This window comes from Salmo salar, chromosome 04, assembly GCF_965601325.2.
Source record: "Salmo salar chromosome 04, fSalSal1, whole genome shotgun sequence".
Taxonomy (NCBI): Eukaryota; Metazoa; Chordata; class Actinopteri; order Salmoniformes; family Salmonidae; genus Salmo; species Salmo salar.
The window spans coordinates 11,588,485-11,605,082 of record NC_138294.1 but is presented as its reverse complement, the minus strand read 5'-3'; the positions used below and the strand labels follow the sequence as shown (position 1 = coordinate 11,605,082).

Here is a 16,598-nt window from a genome sequence, read left to right as displayed (position 1 = left end):
CCCGATGTCAATTTCTGCCTGGGCACACCGCTTGATCCAATCATGGTGGGTAGTTCTGTAACGCGGGTCGTATAAAGGGGACCAAGTCGCAGCGTGTAGAGTGCTCATATTTTACTTTAATGAAACACTTAAACAAAAACAACAAAACGACAGCCAACAGTTCCATCAGGTATACTAACAAAACGGAAAACAACTACCCACCCCAACACAGGAAAAACAGGCTGCCTAAGTATGGCTTCCAATCAGAGACAACGATAGACAGCTGCCTCTGATTGGAAACCATACCTGGCCAAAACATAGAAAAAAAAACATAGAATGCCCACCCACCTATCACACGTTGACTTAACTAAACAGATAAAACACAGCTCTAATAGGTCAGAACGTAACACCACCCTCACTAGTCTTGCCATGGAAAAGCTACAGTAACTATTAGGGGGTGTGAGTGGGGACAATTCAGGCTGAGTAGTGAGTTTCACACATTCCCATGTGATACATGGGCATCAGTGGAAGAAGGGAAGGACCATCCTCAGTGAATTTCATAAACATTTTAATTGTAAGACATTTAAAAAGTTATCCTTTATAGATAAAACTATACTAAATATAATCACGTCACCAAATAATTGATTAACTTCTTAAGACGAAGGGGCAGTATTCGGAAGTTTGGATGAATGAGGTGCCCAAGTAAACTGCCTGTTACTCAGGCCCAGAAGCTAGGATATGCATATAATTGATAGTATCGGATAGAAAACACTCTAAAGTTTCCAAAACTGTTAAAAGAATGTCTGTGAGTATAACAGAACTGATATAGCAGGAGAAAACCCGAGGAGAATCCATCCAGATTTTTTGGGGGGGAGGTGACACCATTTATAATGCCTGTCTATGCGGAAATCAATGGAATACCTCCCAGATTGCCGTTCCTAGGGCTTCCAGTTGATGTCAATAATCTTTAGAAAGAGTTTCAGGCTTGTTTTTTGAAAAATTAGCTAGAATTTGTAGTTTTTCTAAGTGGCTCCCATTTTGGCTGTAGTGTTGTGGTGTGCGTTGGTGAGGGTGTGCACTTCGTTATTTATCTCCGGTAATGAACATACTATTCTCTGTCTTAAATAGTATCGTTTATTTACATATTAGGGTACCTGAGGATTGATTAGAAACGTTGTTTGACTTGTTTGGAGGAAGTTTATTGGTAACTTTCAGGATTCATTTGTATGCATTTTGAACGAGGGAAACCAGTGGATTACTGAGTCAAGCGCCAATTAAACGGACTCTTTTGGGATATAAAGAAGGACTTTATCGAACAAAAGGACCATTTGTTATGTAGCTGGGACCCTTGTGATTGCAACCAGAGGAAGATCTTCAAAGGTAAGTGATTTATTTTATCGCTATTTCTGACTTTCGTGACGCTTCTGCTTGATTGGAAAATGTATGTAATGCTTTTGTATGTGGGGTGCTGGTGTGCTTTTGCCGTAAAGCCTTTTTGAAATCTGACAAATCGGCTGGATTAACAAGAAGTTAAGCTTTTAAACGATGTAAGACACTTGTATTTTCATGAATGTTTAATGTTACAAATTTTGTATTTTGAATTTCGCACTCTGCAATTTCACCGGATGTTGGCCAGGTGGGACACTACCGTCCCATCTAGCCCCAAAACACACTGTTTTGCAAATAAGGTCTACAGTAGCCTCAGCAGCACTCTGTAGGGTAATACCATGGTGTAGCCAGAGGACAGCTAGCTTCCGTCCTCCTCTGGGTACATTGACCTCAATACAAAACCTAGGAGGCTCATGGTTCTCACCCCTTCCATAGACTTACAGAGTAATTATGACAACTTCAGGAGGACGTCCTCCAACCTATCAGAGCTCTTGCAGCATGAACTGACATGTTGTCCACCCAATCAAAGGATCAGAGAATTAATATAGTACTGAAAGCATAAGCTACAGCTAGCTAGCACTACAGTGTATAAAATGTGGTGAGTAGTTGACTCAAAAAGAGAGAAAGACAATAGTTGAACAGTTTAAAAAATTCATTTCTTCCAAAATTAAGGAGAAGCAAGAGAGAAATAGAGAGCAAGATTTTAATTTTTTCCCAGCTTCACTTACTTAGCCAGCAAATGCAGCTAGCTAGTTTAGCCTACTGAAACACCTTGCTCAAACAGAGGGATGCTATGTTAGCTAGCTGGCTATGACTTTCCAATAAAACACTCAAACTCTTCCAAGTCAAGGTAAGCTTTTGGTATTACTAATTTATTGCCACCGGGGCCCGCTGGTGTAACTGCTTACTGACTGTAACTTACACTGTCATCCAATATTCTGTAATAGAAATAAGACCATGTGTCACGTCCTGACCATAGTAAGATGTTATTTTCTATGGTAGAGTAGGTCAGGGCAGGGCATGACAGGGGGTGTTGTGTTTTTCTATATCTATGTTTAGTTCTAGTTTTCTATGTTGTTGTTTTTGGGATGATCTCCAATTAGAGGCAGCTGGTCCTCGTTGTCTCTAATTGGTGATCATTCTTATGTAGGCTTTTTTTTCCACCTGTGTTGTGGGCAGTTATTTTCTGTTTAGTTATCTGTTACCTGACAGAACTGTTGGCCGTCCGTTTGTTATTTTGTCTTTAGTGTTCTGAGTTGAATAAATATTCATCATGATTAATCAACACGCTGCACTTTGGTCCCCTCTCTTACGACAGCCGTTACACCATGTTCATGAACAAAAAAAAACATCCTCCCTTATCTTAACTGCCACTGATGGGCATAGTACAAATATAAGCCACGGCCTAATGTTAATTGTAAAACCCTTTTCGTGAACTTGAATGTGCACAATTACCATGACAATGTCCTGCTGCATTTCAAGTTCCCTGGAACAAATGTAGGTTATTACACAGTTTATACCATGTCATCTAGATCACCCTAGAGATAACATGGTCTATGAACGAGTCAGCACAGCATCAGTCTGTAAATATATAACAGACACTCCTATTACTGACAGTATGCAGAGAGTACCTGATAGTACCTGACAATATAATCATAAAGCCATCTGAACTCAAATACACTGTCACGGCTGTTCGAATGATCAGACCAAAATGCAGCGTCGGTTTCGTTCCACATATTTATTGGACAGTGAAACTTAATGCGATACAAAAATAAACAGAAGGAACAAAACAACAAACCGTGACGCAGGAGGAACAAACACACTCACAATTATATAATCACCCACAAAACACAAGTGGGACAAACATCAACTTAAATATGGCCTCCAATTAGAGACAACGACAACTGGCTGCCTCTAATTGGAGGTCATGCCAAACAAAAACCAACCTAGAAATACAAAACTAGAAACTAAACATAGAAATACAAAAACGGACAAACACCCCGTCACGCCCTGACCTACTCTACCATAGAAAATAACAACTTACTATGGTCAGGACATGACATACACTTGTTTGGAGGTTATAACTTGTCCTTTATGATTCTTATTAGATAAAGCAATGATATGTCAAAAGTATTTTAACATATTAACAAATATTATTTAATATCTAAATAGAAGGTTCTGTCATCAACAGTTTGAAATGACTGTCACAAACAGACTCAAGTCATACGTTGTCATAGTTTTGATGGACTGAAATACATTTGGTAAAAATGAAATGATGACCAACAATATAATAATTAACATAGAAAATTCATCTTCCTTGAGAATGTTCAAGTTGAATTGTCTACATACACCGTATATTTGAACATTTAACAATCTTTGACATTTTCTCTGGCACTGTTTTGACCGTAGACTGAGGGTCACTTTCAAAGACACGTTATTATGGTAACTGTTAGATCAACAACAGTAAATCATTTCCTAATTACAGAACACATATAGTACAAACAATAAACAAGATAACTTCATGAAAGCTATTTTAATGTTTTAGTGGTACATGTGTACACATTCAGGCACAAACAACCCCATTACTGACATTACAAAGAGAGTACAGCACATGATACATCATGCTACACCACATAAAGCCAGAAAGTCACTATCTTTGACTGAGTACGTTTTTGGGGGAAATACTCAATAATGATCAACAACCAAATCACTACCAGATGAGAAACTCAACCTTCAGTAAATATTCCCTATATCAATATATTCCATTTCTTTACCATTCTCTCTAACACCATTTTGATGAGTGACTGAGGGTCACTTTCAATGACAGTCAATCAAAGTTATACCAACTACTGATCATCAACAATAGAGCATATCTTAATCACAAAACACATCCAGTAACACATTATTAATAAAATAAAAAATGTCAACTTTTTTAATTTCAGCCTGTGCTTTATTCCAACAGATTAGACACTGGAAAAGAGACAGATGGCTCAAAACAACATATAGTTAATGAATGTTAATGTCAAATGATTGATCAGATACATACCTGGAAGAAGCCCAGGTGCTCAGCCAGACTGAACCACTTGCTGTTCAGAGACTAGTTGGGCTTTCCATGCATTGTTATTTTATAACTTTATAGGCCGTAATGAGAGCTATTAAAACTGTCTACAGTATGACATGTTTTCCAGACTTTGAACCGCCGTTAAGTTACATTAGGTCCTCACTCATTGTGAATGTGTGTGTCTCACCTAATTTTATGTGAGAACTAAGTAATGTGTCTGTTCAGTGGAGAGTGCAAGCGTATTTGAAGATTGTGTGTGTCCGTTGTTTATTTGTTAGTAAGAGGTATGCACTATGCAAGCAGTGGGTTCTGTCACACTATACAGGCAGTGGGTTCTGTCACACTATACAGGCAGTGGGTTCTGTCACACTATGCAGGCAGTGGGTTCTGTCACACTATACAGACAGTGGGTTCTGTCACACTATACAGACAGTGGGTTCTGTCACACTATGCAGGCAGTGGGTTCTGTCACACTATGCAGGCAGTGGGTTCTGTCACACTATACAGGCAGTGGGTTCTGTCACACTATACAGACAGTGGGTTCTGTCACACTATGCAGGCAGTGTGTTCTGTCACACTATACAGACAGTGGGTTCTGTCACACTATGCAGGCAGTGGGTTCTGTCACACTATGCAGGCAGTGGGTTCTGTCACACTATACAGACAGTGGGTTCTGTCACACTATGCAGGCAGTGGGTTCTGTCACACTATGCAGGCAGTGGGTTCTGTCACAATATGCAGGCAGTGGGTTCTGTCACACTATGCAGGCAGTGGGTTCTGTCACACTATACAGACAGTGGGTTCTGTCACACTATACAGACAGTGGGTTCTGTCACACTATGCAGGCAGTGGGTTCTGTCACACTATACAGGCAGTGGGTTCTGTCACACTATGCAGGCAGTGGGTTCTGTCACACTATACAGACAGTGGGTTCTGTCACACTATACAGGCAGTGGGTTCTGTCACACTATACAGACAGTGGGTTCTGTCACACTATACAGGCAGTGGGTTCTGTCACACTATACAGGCAGTGGGTTCTGTCACACTATACAGACAGTGGGTTCTGTCACACTATACAGGCAGTCCGTTCTGTCACAGACACATCTCTACTTTCTGGACAATATATAATGTGTCATTGACGTTTACATTACATTTACATTTACATTTTAGTCATTTTAGCAGACGCTCTTATCCAGAGCGACTTACAGTAGTGAATGCATACATTTTCATACATTTAATTTAATTTCATGCATTTTTTTTTTTAAGTGGCCTTGACCTTGGATTGGAGATATAAAGGAAGACAGTGCCAGAGTCAGCAGACAATCCATCGGTAAATATTGATGTACAATTTAACTTGATGTAATTGTTTCTTTTGACAGTTAATCTTGATATTGTTACTGGGAAGAGGGCATGGTTCACATATACATATGAGTAGCTCAGGGTTTCTTGAAGTGACGGGACAATCTCAACTTTTTTTCAGATACGTTTCTCAGTATTAACATTTGAAATATATATTTTGGGAACAAAGTATAAGCTATCACAACATGTAAAGCACACAGGTGTCCAACTCATTCCACGGAGGGCCCGAGTGTCTGCGGGTTTTTGCTCCTCCCTTGTACTTGATTGATGAATTAAGTTCACTAATTAGTAAGGAACTCCCCAGACCTGGTTGTCTAGGGTTTATTTGAAAGGAACAACCAAAAACCTGCAGACACACCAGGCCAGAGGTATTCAACTCTTACCCTGAGGTTCAGAGCTGGTTTTCTGTTCAACCTGATAATTAATTGTACACACCCGGTGTCCCAGGTGTAAGTCCCTGACTAGAGGGGAACAATGAACAAATGCAGTAGATGTCACAACGTCCACAGAAGGTGACGCCACTCCCCGGTCGGGCGGCGCTCGGCGGTCGTCGTCGCCGGCCTACTAGCTGCCACCGATCCATGTTTCATGTGTCTGTTGGTTATGTCTGTTTAGTACGCACCTGTTCCTTGTTTGGGGGGGTATATCAAGTCAGGGCCCATATTTATATTTATCAAATATTTTTCATATTTATCAGAGCCCATATTTATCAGGTGTGCTGATCTATGATCTGTTAATCCTTTTTGATCATAATGCATACGGTCATGTGGACAGGGTTGACTTGATCCCAGGTCAGTATACCTGAGATGGTTGATCTCTAGATCTGCATTTGCTTTGCATTGAGTCCAGGTTTGGGTTTATTTCACTGAAGAAGATTCCCTGCACTGTCATTCACACAGACCACACTATTTCATAAAACATCTCTTTGAAAGTACGGTACAGACACATTTTGGCATTGAGCCTTTCAAGTTTTTTAACTTTAGGGAATTTTGGAGGAACAGAATATTCGACCATTCATAACCTCAGGTTTTGTGCTTGAAACAGGGTGTTGTGAAAAACTTCTGTGCAGCAGTCAGCAACTGGAACTTTCAGTTGGACTTGAGCTTGAGTGTGAACTTTAGTTACACTTCCTTCTTGTTCCCAACCACCTACACATTCTGTTGTTGTCACATGATGTATATGAACCTATCAGACAGTGGTACATCAGTTCATTATTGTTCGGCCTATCTTAATAATACTCAATCACTACTGTTGTGTTATGTTTGTCTGACAACAAACCAATAGAACATATATGGATGAATGCATTTTCAACAAATAATCCAACTAGAGCGATGAAGACCATGGATATTGATGATGACACGTATGCCCAGAAAAATGGATGGTGTTAATGTTACATTTTCAGGGTTCAATGCAAGTACAGACAGACATATAGACAGAAACTCTCTCTCACACACACACACACACACACACACACACACACACACACACACACACACACACACACACACACACACACACACACACACACACACACACACACACACACACACACACACACACACACACACACACACACACACACACACACACACACTTTCTAGTTTAATAAGTAGAATGAACACATGGTCCATATTCAACTGCTGTAATTTCAATGTATTGATAACTGTAAAAACGTACAAATGAAATCAGTATATGGTTAAATTGTTATATCGCACCATAATGGTAAATATTGATATTGCAACCTCAGCCTATTAGACAACAGGTGTGTGTACCCTGGGCCTGATGAATGGTGGACCAGCTCACATAGCTCCAATACAACTCCATTAGACATGGGCTACAGCATGATACACTATCGGTCATTTAGGTTTGAAGCGACATGCACAGCATTTACCATTAATGCTGTTCCTGCTAACACAGGGTAAAGTGCCTTTAAAAGGCGCATTGTTGGCTGTATAGTGCTTCATGCTATAACACGCCTTGCATTGAATCCCAGTCTGTAGTCCTTTACACTTGTACCCATATAGGGGTTGAATATGGCAGATTTGAACACTGATAAACGCTTAAATTGGAATGCTATGGCTGTACAGTAACATGCTATACATGACGTCAGAGCTCAAGGTCTTCGCTTCACTCTCGCTAACTGGGAAACCTTTAAAATGTTTTGTTGTCTGAGTGAGGGAAATGCTATAAATTAAGAGGACTCAATGTATTTTAAAAGATGAGACATTGATGATCATAATAAATACCACGTTGATGTCACACAAGCAAGTCAAAATCTGTACTTCACATTTCCTTATCATACACTCATGTAATAAACAGTGTCAAAGTTTATGATCAGTATGTTTGAAAAAAACAAGATGACATGGCGTCATACCCTGGGTTGTCCTGAACAGAATGAGCCTGTTTGTTGTATTGTGAAGAAAATTTGCCGCAAGCTACTCATTGTATGCGCACCAACATTACCATCTGCTTGCCTGAATTTCCTTGTGATAGCCTAACACTGTAAAATCGTATTTTATAACTTAGCTAGTCTGGTTGGAAATGAACAAGATTTCAAATGATGCCAACCTGACCCAGATTGCGATATATACAGTGGTGTAAAGTACTTAAGTAAAAAAACTTGAAAGTATTACTTAAGTCATTTTTGTATTTGTATACTTTACTTTACTATTTATATATTTTTTTTTCTCACTACATTCCTAAAGAAAAATGATGTACTTTTGACTCCATAAATTTTCCCTGACACCCGAAAGTACTCGTTACATTTGGAATGCTTAGCAGGACAGGAAAATATTCTAATTCACACACTTATCAAGAGGACATCCCTGGTCATCCCTACTGCCTCTGATCTGGTGGACTCACTAAACACATGCTACGTTTGTAAGTTATGTCTGATTGTTGGAGCTTTTCCCTGGCTATCCGTAAACAAAAAAACAAGAAAATGGAGCCGTCTGGGTTGCTTAATATAAGGAATTTGAAATGATTTATGCTTTTACTTTATCTTTTGATACTTAAGTATATTTAAAACGAAATACTTTTAGACTTTTACTCAAGCAGGATTTTACTGGATGACTTACATTTTTACTTGACTCATTTTCTTTTAAGAGATCTTTACTTTTACTCAAGTATGGCAATTGGGTACTTTTTTCACCACTGGATATACAGTTGAAGTCGGAAGTTTACATACACTTAGGTTGGAGTCATTAAAACTTGTTTTTCAACCACTCCACAAATTTCTTGTTAACAAACTACAGTTTTGGCAAGTCGGTTAGGACATCTACTTTGTGCATGACACAAGTAATTTTTACAACAATTGTTTACAGACAGATATTTCACTTATAATTCATTGTATCACAATTCCAGTGGGTCAGAAGTTTACATACACTAAGTTGACTGTGCCTTTAAACAGCTTGGAAAATTCCAGAAAATGATGTCATGGCTTTAGAAGATTCTGATAGGCTAATTGACATCATTTGAGTCAATTGAAGGTGTCAATTGTACCAATTGAAGGTGCCTCTTTGCTTGACATCATGGGAAAATCAAAAGAAATCAGCCAAGACCTCAGAAAAAAAATTGTAGACCTCCACAAGTCTGGTTCATCCTTGGGAGCAATTTCCAAACGCCTGAAGGTACCACATTCATCTGTACAAACAATAGTACGCTAGTATAAACACCATGGGATCACACCGCCATCATACTGTTCAGGAAGGAGATGTGTTCTGTCTCCAAGAGATGAACGTACTTTGGTGTGAAAAGTGCAAATCAATCCCAGAACAACAGCAAAGGACCTTGTGAAGATGCTGCAGGAAACAGGTACAAAAGTATCTATATCCACAGTAAAATGAGTCCTATATCAACATAACCTGAAAGGCTGGATAACCTGAAGAAGCCACTGCTCCAAAACTTCCATGAAAAAGCCAGACTACGGTTTGCAACTGCACACAGGGACAAAGATCGTATTTTTTGGAGAAATGTCCTCTGGTCTGATGAAACAAAAATGGAACTGTTTGGCCATAATGACCATCGTTATGTTTGGAGGAAAAAGGGGGAGGCTTGCAAGCCAAAGAACACCATTCCAACCGTGAAGCACGGGGGTGGCAGCATGATGCTGTGGGGGTGCTTTGCTGCAGGAGGGACTGGTGCACTTCACAAAATAGATGGCATCATGAGGACGGAAAATTATGTGGATATATTGAAGCAAAATCTCAAGACATCAGTCAGGAAGTTAAAGCTTGGTCGCAAATGGGTCTTCCAAATGGACAATGACCCCAAGCATACTTCCAAAGTTGTGGTAAAATGGCTTAAGGACAACAATGTCAAGTTATTGGAGTGGCCATCACAAAGCCCTGACCTCAATCCTATAGAAAATTTGTGGACAGAACTGAAAAAAGCGTGTGCGAGCAAGGAGGCCTACAAACCCAACTCAGTTACGCCAGCTCTGTCAGGAGGAATGGGCCAAAATTCACCAAACTTATTGTGGGAAGCTTGTGGAAGGCTACCCAAAACGTTTGACCCAAGTTAAACAATTTAAAGGCAATGCTACCAAATACTAATTGAGTGTATGCAAACTTCTGACCCACTGGGAATGTGATGAAAGAAATAAAAGCTGAAATAAATCATTTTCTCTACTATTATTCTGACATTTCACAAAAATAAAGTGGTGATCCTAACTGACCTAAGACAGGGAATTTTTACTATGATTAAATGTCAGGAATTGTGAAAAAACTGAGTTTAAATTTATTTGGCTAAGGTGTATGTAAACTTCCGACTTCAACTGTATATTGGACCGTTTTTGGATTGCGTAAACAACAGTAATTGTGTGATGGCGTGGATGTTGGTTAAGGGCTTGTAAGTATTTGACTGTAAGGGCTAAATTGAAATGTTTCTCATTCGGCACATGTGACAAATAACATTTGATTTGATTTTAACTGTTGTCCTCACTTTTAGTTTAATAACTTCCCAAAATCTCCAAACTGTTCGCTTTTGATTGCTACCATGGTTATGGATATGCTTTCCATATTTATTCTGTAAGAAACATTTCAATTTAGCTCTATCCGTACATGCCAATTCCCAATATGGTGTGCATTTCACAATTTACCAACATACCATTTTCATAAAAGTTTTTACAGTTATTAATCAATGTAAATGTTTTACTTCCATTCTATTGTATGTACCAATCGTGACTTTCTGCTTATTACATTTCCCATTCTCTTACATACTATTTCCTAGATTGCCGTTTTGTACATTGGTATTGTATAGCCATCATAAACTGCAGTTGGGGAACACATGAGGAAGTTATGCTTATTTTATATGTGATAGACTTGACATTCCACCTTCTAGACAATTACCAGAACATCTGTATCATGTGATTAAAGATGTATGTATGCTGTACTACTAATATATATATATATATATATAATGTGATTAAAGATGCATGTATACTGTACTACTAAGATATATATAATGTGATTAAAGATGTATGTATACTGTACTACTAAGATATATATCATGTCATTAAAGATGTATGTATACTGTACTACTAAGATATATATAATGTGATTAAAGATGTAAGTATCCTGTACTACTAAGATATATATAATGTGATTAAAGATGTATGTATGTATGTTGTACTACTAAGTGTTGTAATGTACTAATACTATAATAACACCAGTGTTTCACTTCTAAATGGTGTCAGTTATACGTTGAGAAAGCACAGTTTAAAAAAAGGTCAGATTGAACAGATAGAAACCAATGACGTGTATAAACCCTGGATTGTTGATGCTATGTACTGGCCAATGAGAGGCTTTGAAGCCACCGGCTCCATAGTAATGAATGGAATTCTACAGTATTTCAATAAAATGTTTCAAGGACCAAATTACATGTATTTAAGTAGTTATTTGTTGTATTGGGAACAGTAACATTAGTACTCAAACATATTTGAAGGAATGTTTTTATATAGATGGGTTAGCTGACAATTTCACAAAAACAATGTGTGCTTCTATTGGACAGAAGTCAGACTATAGTATTCTTGAGCACGGCATTGCACAACATGGCAACAGTCTGTGGAATTCGCCCTGTTGGATGGGTCTGTGGTTTTGTTCCGATTTTCAGGAACTCAATGCCATTAGTAAGTCTGACTCGTACCCTTTGCCCAGGGTCGATGATTGTGTGGACCGTGTTGGCTCCGCTAAATACGTTAGAGACTTTGATTTGCTGAAGGGTATTGGCAGGTCTCTCTAACTCAGAGCGCCAAAGATTTGTCTGCTTTTGTCACTCCTGGTGGTTTGTTTTCCTACCTTCGTCTTCTGTTCAGGTTACGAAATGCTAAGACCCCTTTGGTCTCTGCACCGGTGCTAGCTGCTCCGGATTTCCGGCGTCCATTTGCTTCGTACACCAATGCCAGTGATGTAGGAACTGGGGCTGTGCTCCTACAGAAAGACAATAACAACGTTGAGCACACTGTGGGGCACTTTTCAAAGAAATGGGCCTCATATCACAAACACTACTAGTATCGAGAAGTAGGCCCGCATTGGTACTGGCTCTTCAGCACTTCAAGGTTTATGTATCATCTCTAGCCCTATGGTGGTCTGTACTGATCATAACCCCTCGTTTTCCTGCAAAGACGAGTTCCACAAACCACCGACTCCTTCGCTGGAGTTTCATATTGCAAGAGTTCCCCTTGAAATCAGACATGTCTGCGGTAAGGACAACTAGGTTACTGATTGTCTTTCAAAGGTAGGCAGTCGATACGTTTTTGTGTTTTCTGTTTAGTCAGTGTGTAGACCTGGCTCACTGTCAATTTTGACTGCATGTTTTGCCGTTTTGGAGATTAATTTTGTTTCGGTTGAGAGTTATAGAATCGTACGTGATTTTACATCTGTTTCTCAAAACGAATACGTTTTAGCCAAAAAAGATTATAAGAAAAAAAGTGTCTGTTTTGTCTTTAAGCGTTGACAGCCAGTAGACACCATTTTTATATTGACGGAGGCAAGACATTATAGTTGATCATATTGTGAGATGGAAGTTACCTTCTGTTTGTAGTGAGCAAACTTGTCCAACAAAAATGTAGGATAACAGGTGTTACAGGCTTTGGTTTTTCCATTTTCAGGTTGGATGTTAGCACATTTAGCGCGTGGGACGCACCGATTGGTGTCACCTCATTAGTCAGTATGTGTTACACCTGTGCTGGCTGGTCCATCTCGATAGTCAACAGTGTTGGCCCAGGTGATATTTAAGAGTGACTGGCCCAGTGCTCCAGTTGTGTTGAGAGATGGGGTTAACACCCTTAGTTGACTCTCGCTATTTTATAGAAAAACATTCCTTTATCTGATCTTCCCTGTTTTCATTTTGCTCCACTTTTTGGTTTTCTTCTTGTCTTTCAGTTTGGTGTGGGTTTTATTTTGTTTTCCTGTTCTTGGTCAAATTTAGTGGTCGCTCATGGCGGGTGTCTTTTAGGTCCCAGTTGTTGTTACTAGTCAACTTCCAGGGGACACCCCCATAAGCGTCTTTCAGAACCGCTCCTAAAGCCCACCTGTTTCTTTTTGGTTGTGTTCAGTGACTCTTTGTTAGTTCCTTCTGTTTGAGCTACATTATTTGGTTCTTGCTGGAGAACGTAAGTGGTTGTGATTCTGGATGACCAAATTGCTAGCAAGAATGACAAAACTTCCATGTGGTGAATTGTAAGTGGCTCGTTTCAGCTCGTTTCATCATTATTGATACCATTTCTTGTTTTAGGTGTTTTGACTGATTTCAAGTTAATATGTGTAGTTTTTGCTAGCCGTCTCACCAACAACAGTAATGATGTATTGTAGACTAGGGCTCATTGTTCAAATGTATTTGTTTTCAAACATTGGAGTTGAAATATAGTTTACATGCTGTCAACAATCTAAGCCAACCCTGTCAGTTATGCCTCATGGTTGCTCATTGATTTTGTTGTTGACCAACGTACCCATCTGTTATATATTTTAATCTTAATTTAATATAATTATAAAGAATGCATTAATTTGTCTAATATACATTAAGGTGTCTAATATAATATACTTGTCATTTAAATGTAGACATTAATAAATGCATTTCTGTATCTTCCAAAATCTTTACAATGGAGTAGCACCAAAATGAATGTGCAGAGGCTTCAAAACAGCGCCCCTGTAAGTTGTCTAGGGGTAATGCATATCATTGGTAGAAACTAGTCTTTATGAGGAAAGTTAAAGCAGTATAATAATTGACCAGTAGATGGTGGATTTGGTACTGTCACATCCTGACCCTTGTAAGAGGTCATTTTCTATAGTAGAGTGGTCAGGGGGTGTTTTGGGTGGTTTTTCTATGTTGTCTATTTCTATGTTTGGGTTGATCTCCAATTGGAGGCAGCTGATCCTCGTTACCTCTAATTGGAGGTCATATTTATGTTGATGTTCGTCCCACCTGTTTTTGTGGGTGATTAATTTGAGTAGTGTGTTTTCCTCTCTGCGTCACGGTTTGTTGTTTTTGTGCATTCAAGTATTTAATGTAAAGCATTTAGTTTCACGGTAAATAAAATATGTGGAACTACGAACACGCTGCATTTTGGTCCCATCCTTTGAACAGCCGTGACAGGTACATCATCTATGGACATGTGACATGACCAAGGGCCCGTTCAGCAGGATGCAATGTTTAGGAACTGAAATATGCTATGGAGTAAAAAACATGCCTCTCTGACGTGTAGAATAACAAATTAATTCCGCTTTATTGATATCATATATCTGCAACTTTTGACCAAGTTTGGCTTCTGAATGTGGCCAGGGGCTCTTTTGCAATTGTCTCCCTCTCCTTGTCTCCTCCCCTACATCTGCACTGATTGGCTTCACAGGTGAAAACAATATGGTGGAAGGAAGCTCATCATTAGACTGGCTTAGCTTTCACCTGGTCAGGTCTTTCAGATCAGTGGAGGAGAGGACTGACAAGAGTGATTTTCAGATTTAAAAAAAAGTGCCTAGTGCATTGGGTTAGTGTTATGTAATGCTGTTGTTGAATTAGCACATGCTGTAGTTCTTCTAGGCCAGTCATGCATAGTCACACGGAATGAATGTTTATTGGTGGAACCTTAAGTTTGGAGGACGGGCTTGTAATGGCTGGTGCAGAATTACTGGAATAGCATCAAATACATCAAACGCATGGTTTCTATGTGTTTGATGCCATTCTATTTGCTCTGTTCTAAGCCATTATTACATCCTCCCCTCAGCAGCCTCCAATGATTTATATGCTTTTACATGAATCTCATGCATTCTGTCAATCACACACACAAAACCCTGCTTAAGACTGTCTCTCTGATAACTGGAGGTCACTGCCACCTGTCCTACTGTAGTCAATGATTAGTCCCATTTGTTAGTTTAGTAACAAAACCATAGACTGCTTCAATAACTAATGGTTATTTATGATCCAACCCTTCGTTCTGGTGTTGTCACTGCAAACAGGAAGTTAACAAGATAAGTTCAAATGTAAACACTAACATTCATTCTCTATCCTAGTGGCAGAGAGGTGTCTTGTCCTTCTAGATTCCATGTTAGATAAAACGGTAAGGAGAACAATAATGTACTAGACAGGTAATTGTCATTAATATCAGTTGAATGATTTATTGAATAAGCAGGAAGTACACAGTTAATGTTCAGAATAATAAAAGCACAAGAAAACATACTGTATACCTGAAACATATACAGTCATTTTAAATGTATTTAGAAGTGTAAAACTTAAAAGTAATTGATTGATAGCAGCTATTGAATGATATTATACACCACATTGTTTGACATGTGAATAAATTATTTTGTGTCAGCTTGTGTAATGAACATGAGTTGGTCATGATTGGTTGCTCATGGTCATGTGATGAAGTAGCCCCTCCCGAGATTTCAAAATCAGTGTCTCTCGAACCAAAAGGGAATTTCCTCTTTGTCTATTAAGAGGTTTGTTTGGTTCAGATCTGTGTGTGTGTGTGTGTCTGAATGTATTTGTGTGTTTCTCTCCTACCTGTAGTTCAGAGTACCATTCTATTAAATCACACCAGTCTTCAAACCATCATTAACATACAGTAGAGAGTTCATTCATCAGCAGTGCAGAGAAAGTACTTATGAGAAGCCTATTTCTCACAGATCCATCTTTCTGAAGAGGAACAATAAAAATCCCACCATGCTCCTTGGCCTGATGACATGTGACGGATGAACGCACAGTTATGGTATGTTCCACCATTAGGCTGTCCTCTCCACCAATACCTGTAGTAAAAACAACACAGAGTTAGACTAACCACTCTCTCAGAACCTCTCAGAACCTAGAGTTTGAACAACACAGAGAATCAGTCATACTCCTTCCACTGTGGTCAGTGTTATTAGATCAGTAGTCTCTAACCTTGGGGTGGTCAGTGTTATTATAGAGCAGTAGTCTCTTACCTTGGGGTGGTCAGTGTTATTATAGAGCAGTAGTCTCTTACTTTGGGGTGGTCAGTGTTATTATAGAGCAGTAGTCTCTTACCTTGGGGTGGTCAGTGTTATTATAGAGCAGTAGTCTCTTACCTTGGGGTGGTCAGTGTTATTACACAGCAGTAGTCTCTTACCTTGTGGTGGTCAGTGTTATTACACAGCAGTAGTCTCTTACCTTGGGGTGGTCAGTGTTATTATAGAGCAGTAGTCTCTTACCTTGTGGTGGTCAGTGTTATTACACAGCAGTAGTCTCTTACCTTGGGGTGGTCAGTGTTATTATAGAGCAGTAGTCTCTTACCTTGGGGTGGTCAGTGTTATTATAGAGAGGTAGTCTCTTACCTTGGGGTGGTCAGTGTTATTAGAGCAGT

The 16,598-nt window shown here is 39.2% G+C and overlaps 1 protein-coding gene across 3 annotated transcripts in view; it reads right to left on the bottom strand.

The window, feature by feature from the left end:
- Positions 1-16,598, bottom strand: part of LOC106569656 (uncharacterized) — an 83,713-nt gene that overhangs the window by 23,965 nt on the left and 43,150 nt on the right. Inside the window, exon 1 of one of the 3 annotated variants that reach the window (XM_045711689.2) lies at positions 4,415-4,659. The exons of 1 other annotated variant lie outside the window; for it this stretch is intronic. Coding sequence is in view for 1 of the 2 variants with exons in the window: in XM_082974107.1 (XP_082830233.1) it covers positions 15,894-16,026 (133 nt within the window). In the remaining variant the exon portion in view is untranslated. Of the gene's footprint in view, positions 1-4,414; positions 4,660-15,370; positions 16,027-16,598 lie in introns of those variants that run through there. One more of the 3 variants, XM_082974107.1, reaches the window with a different exon arrangement.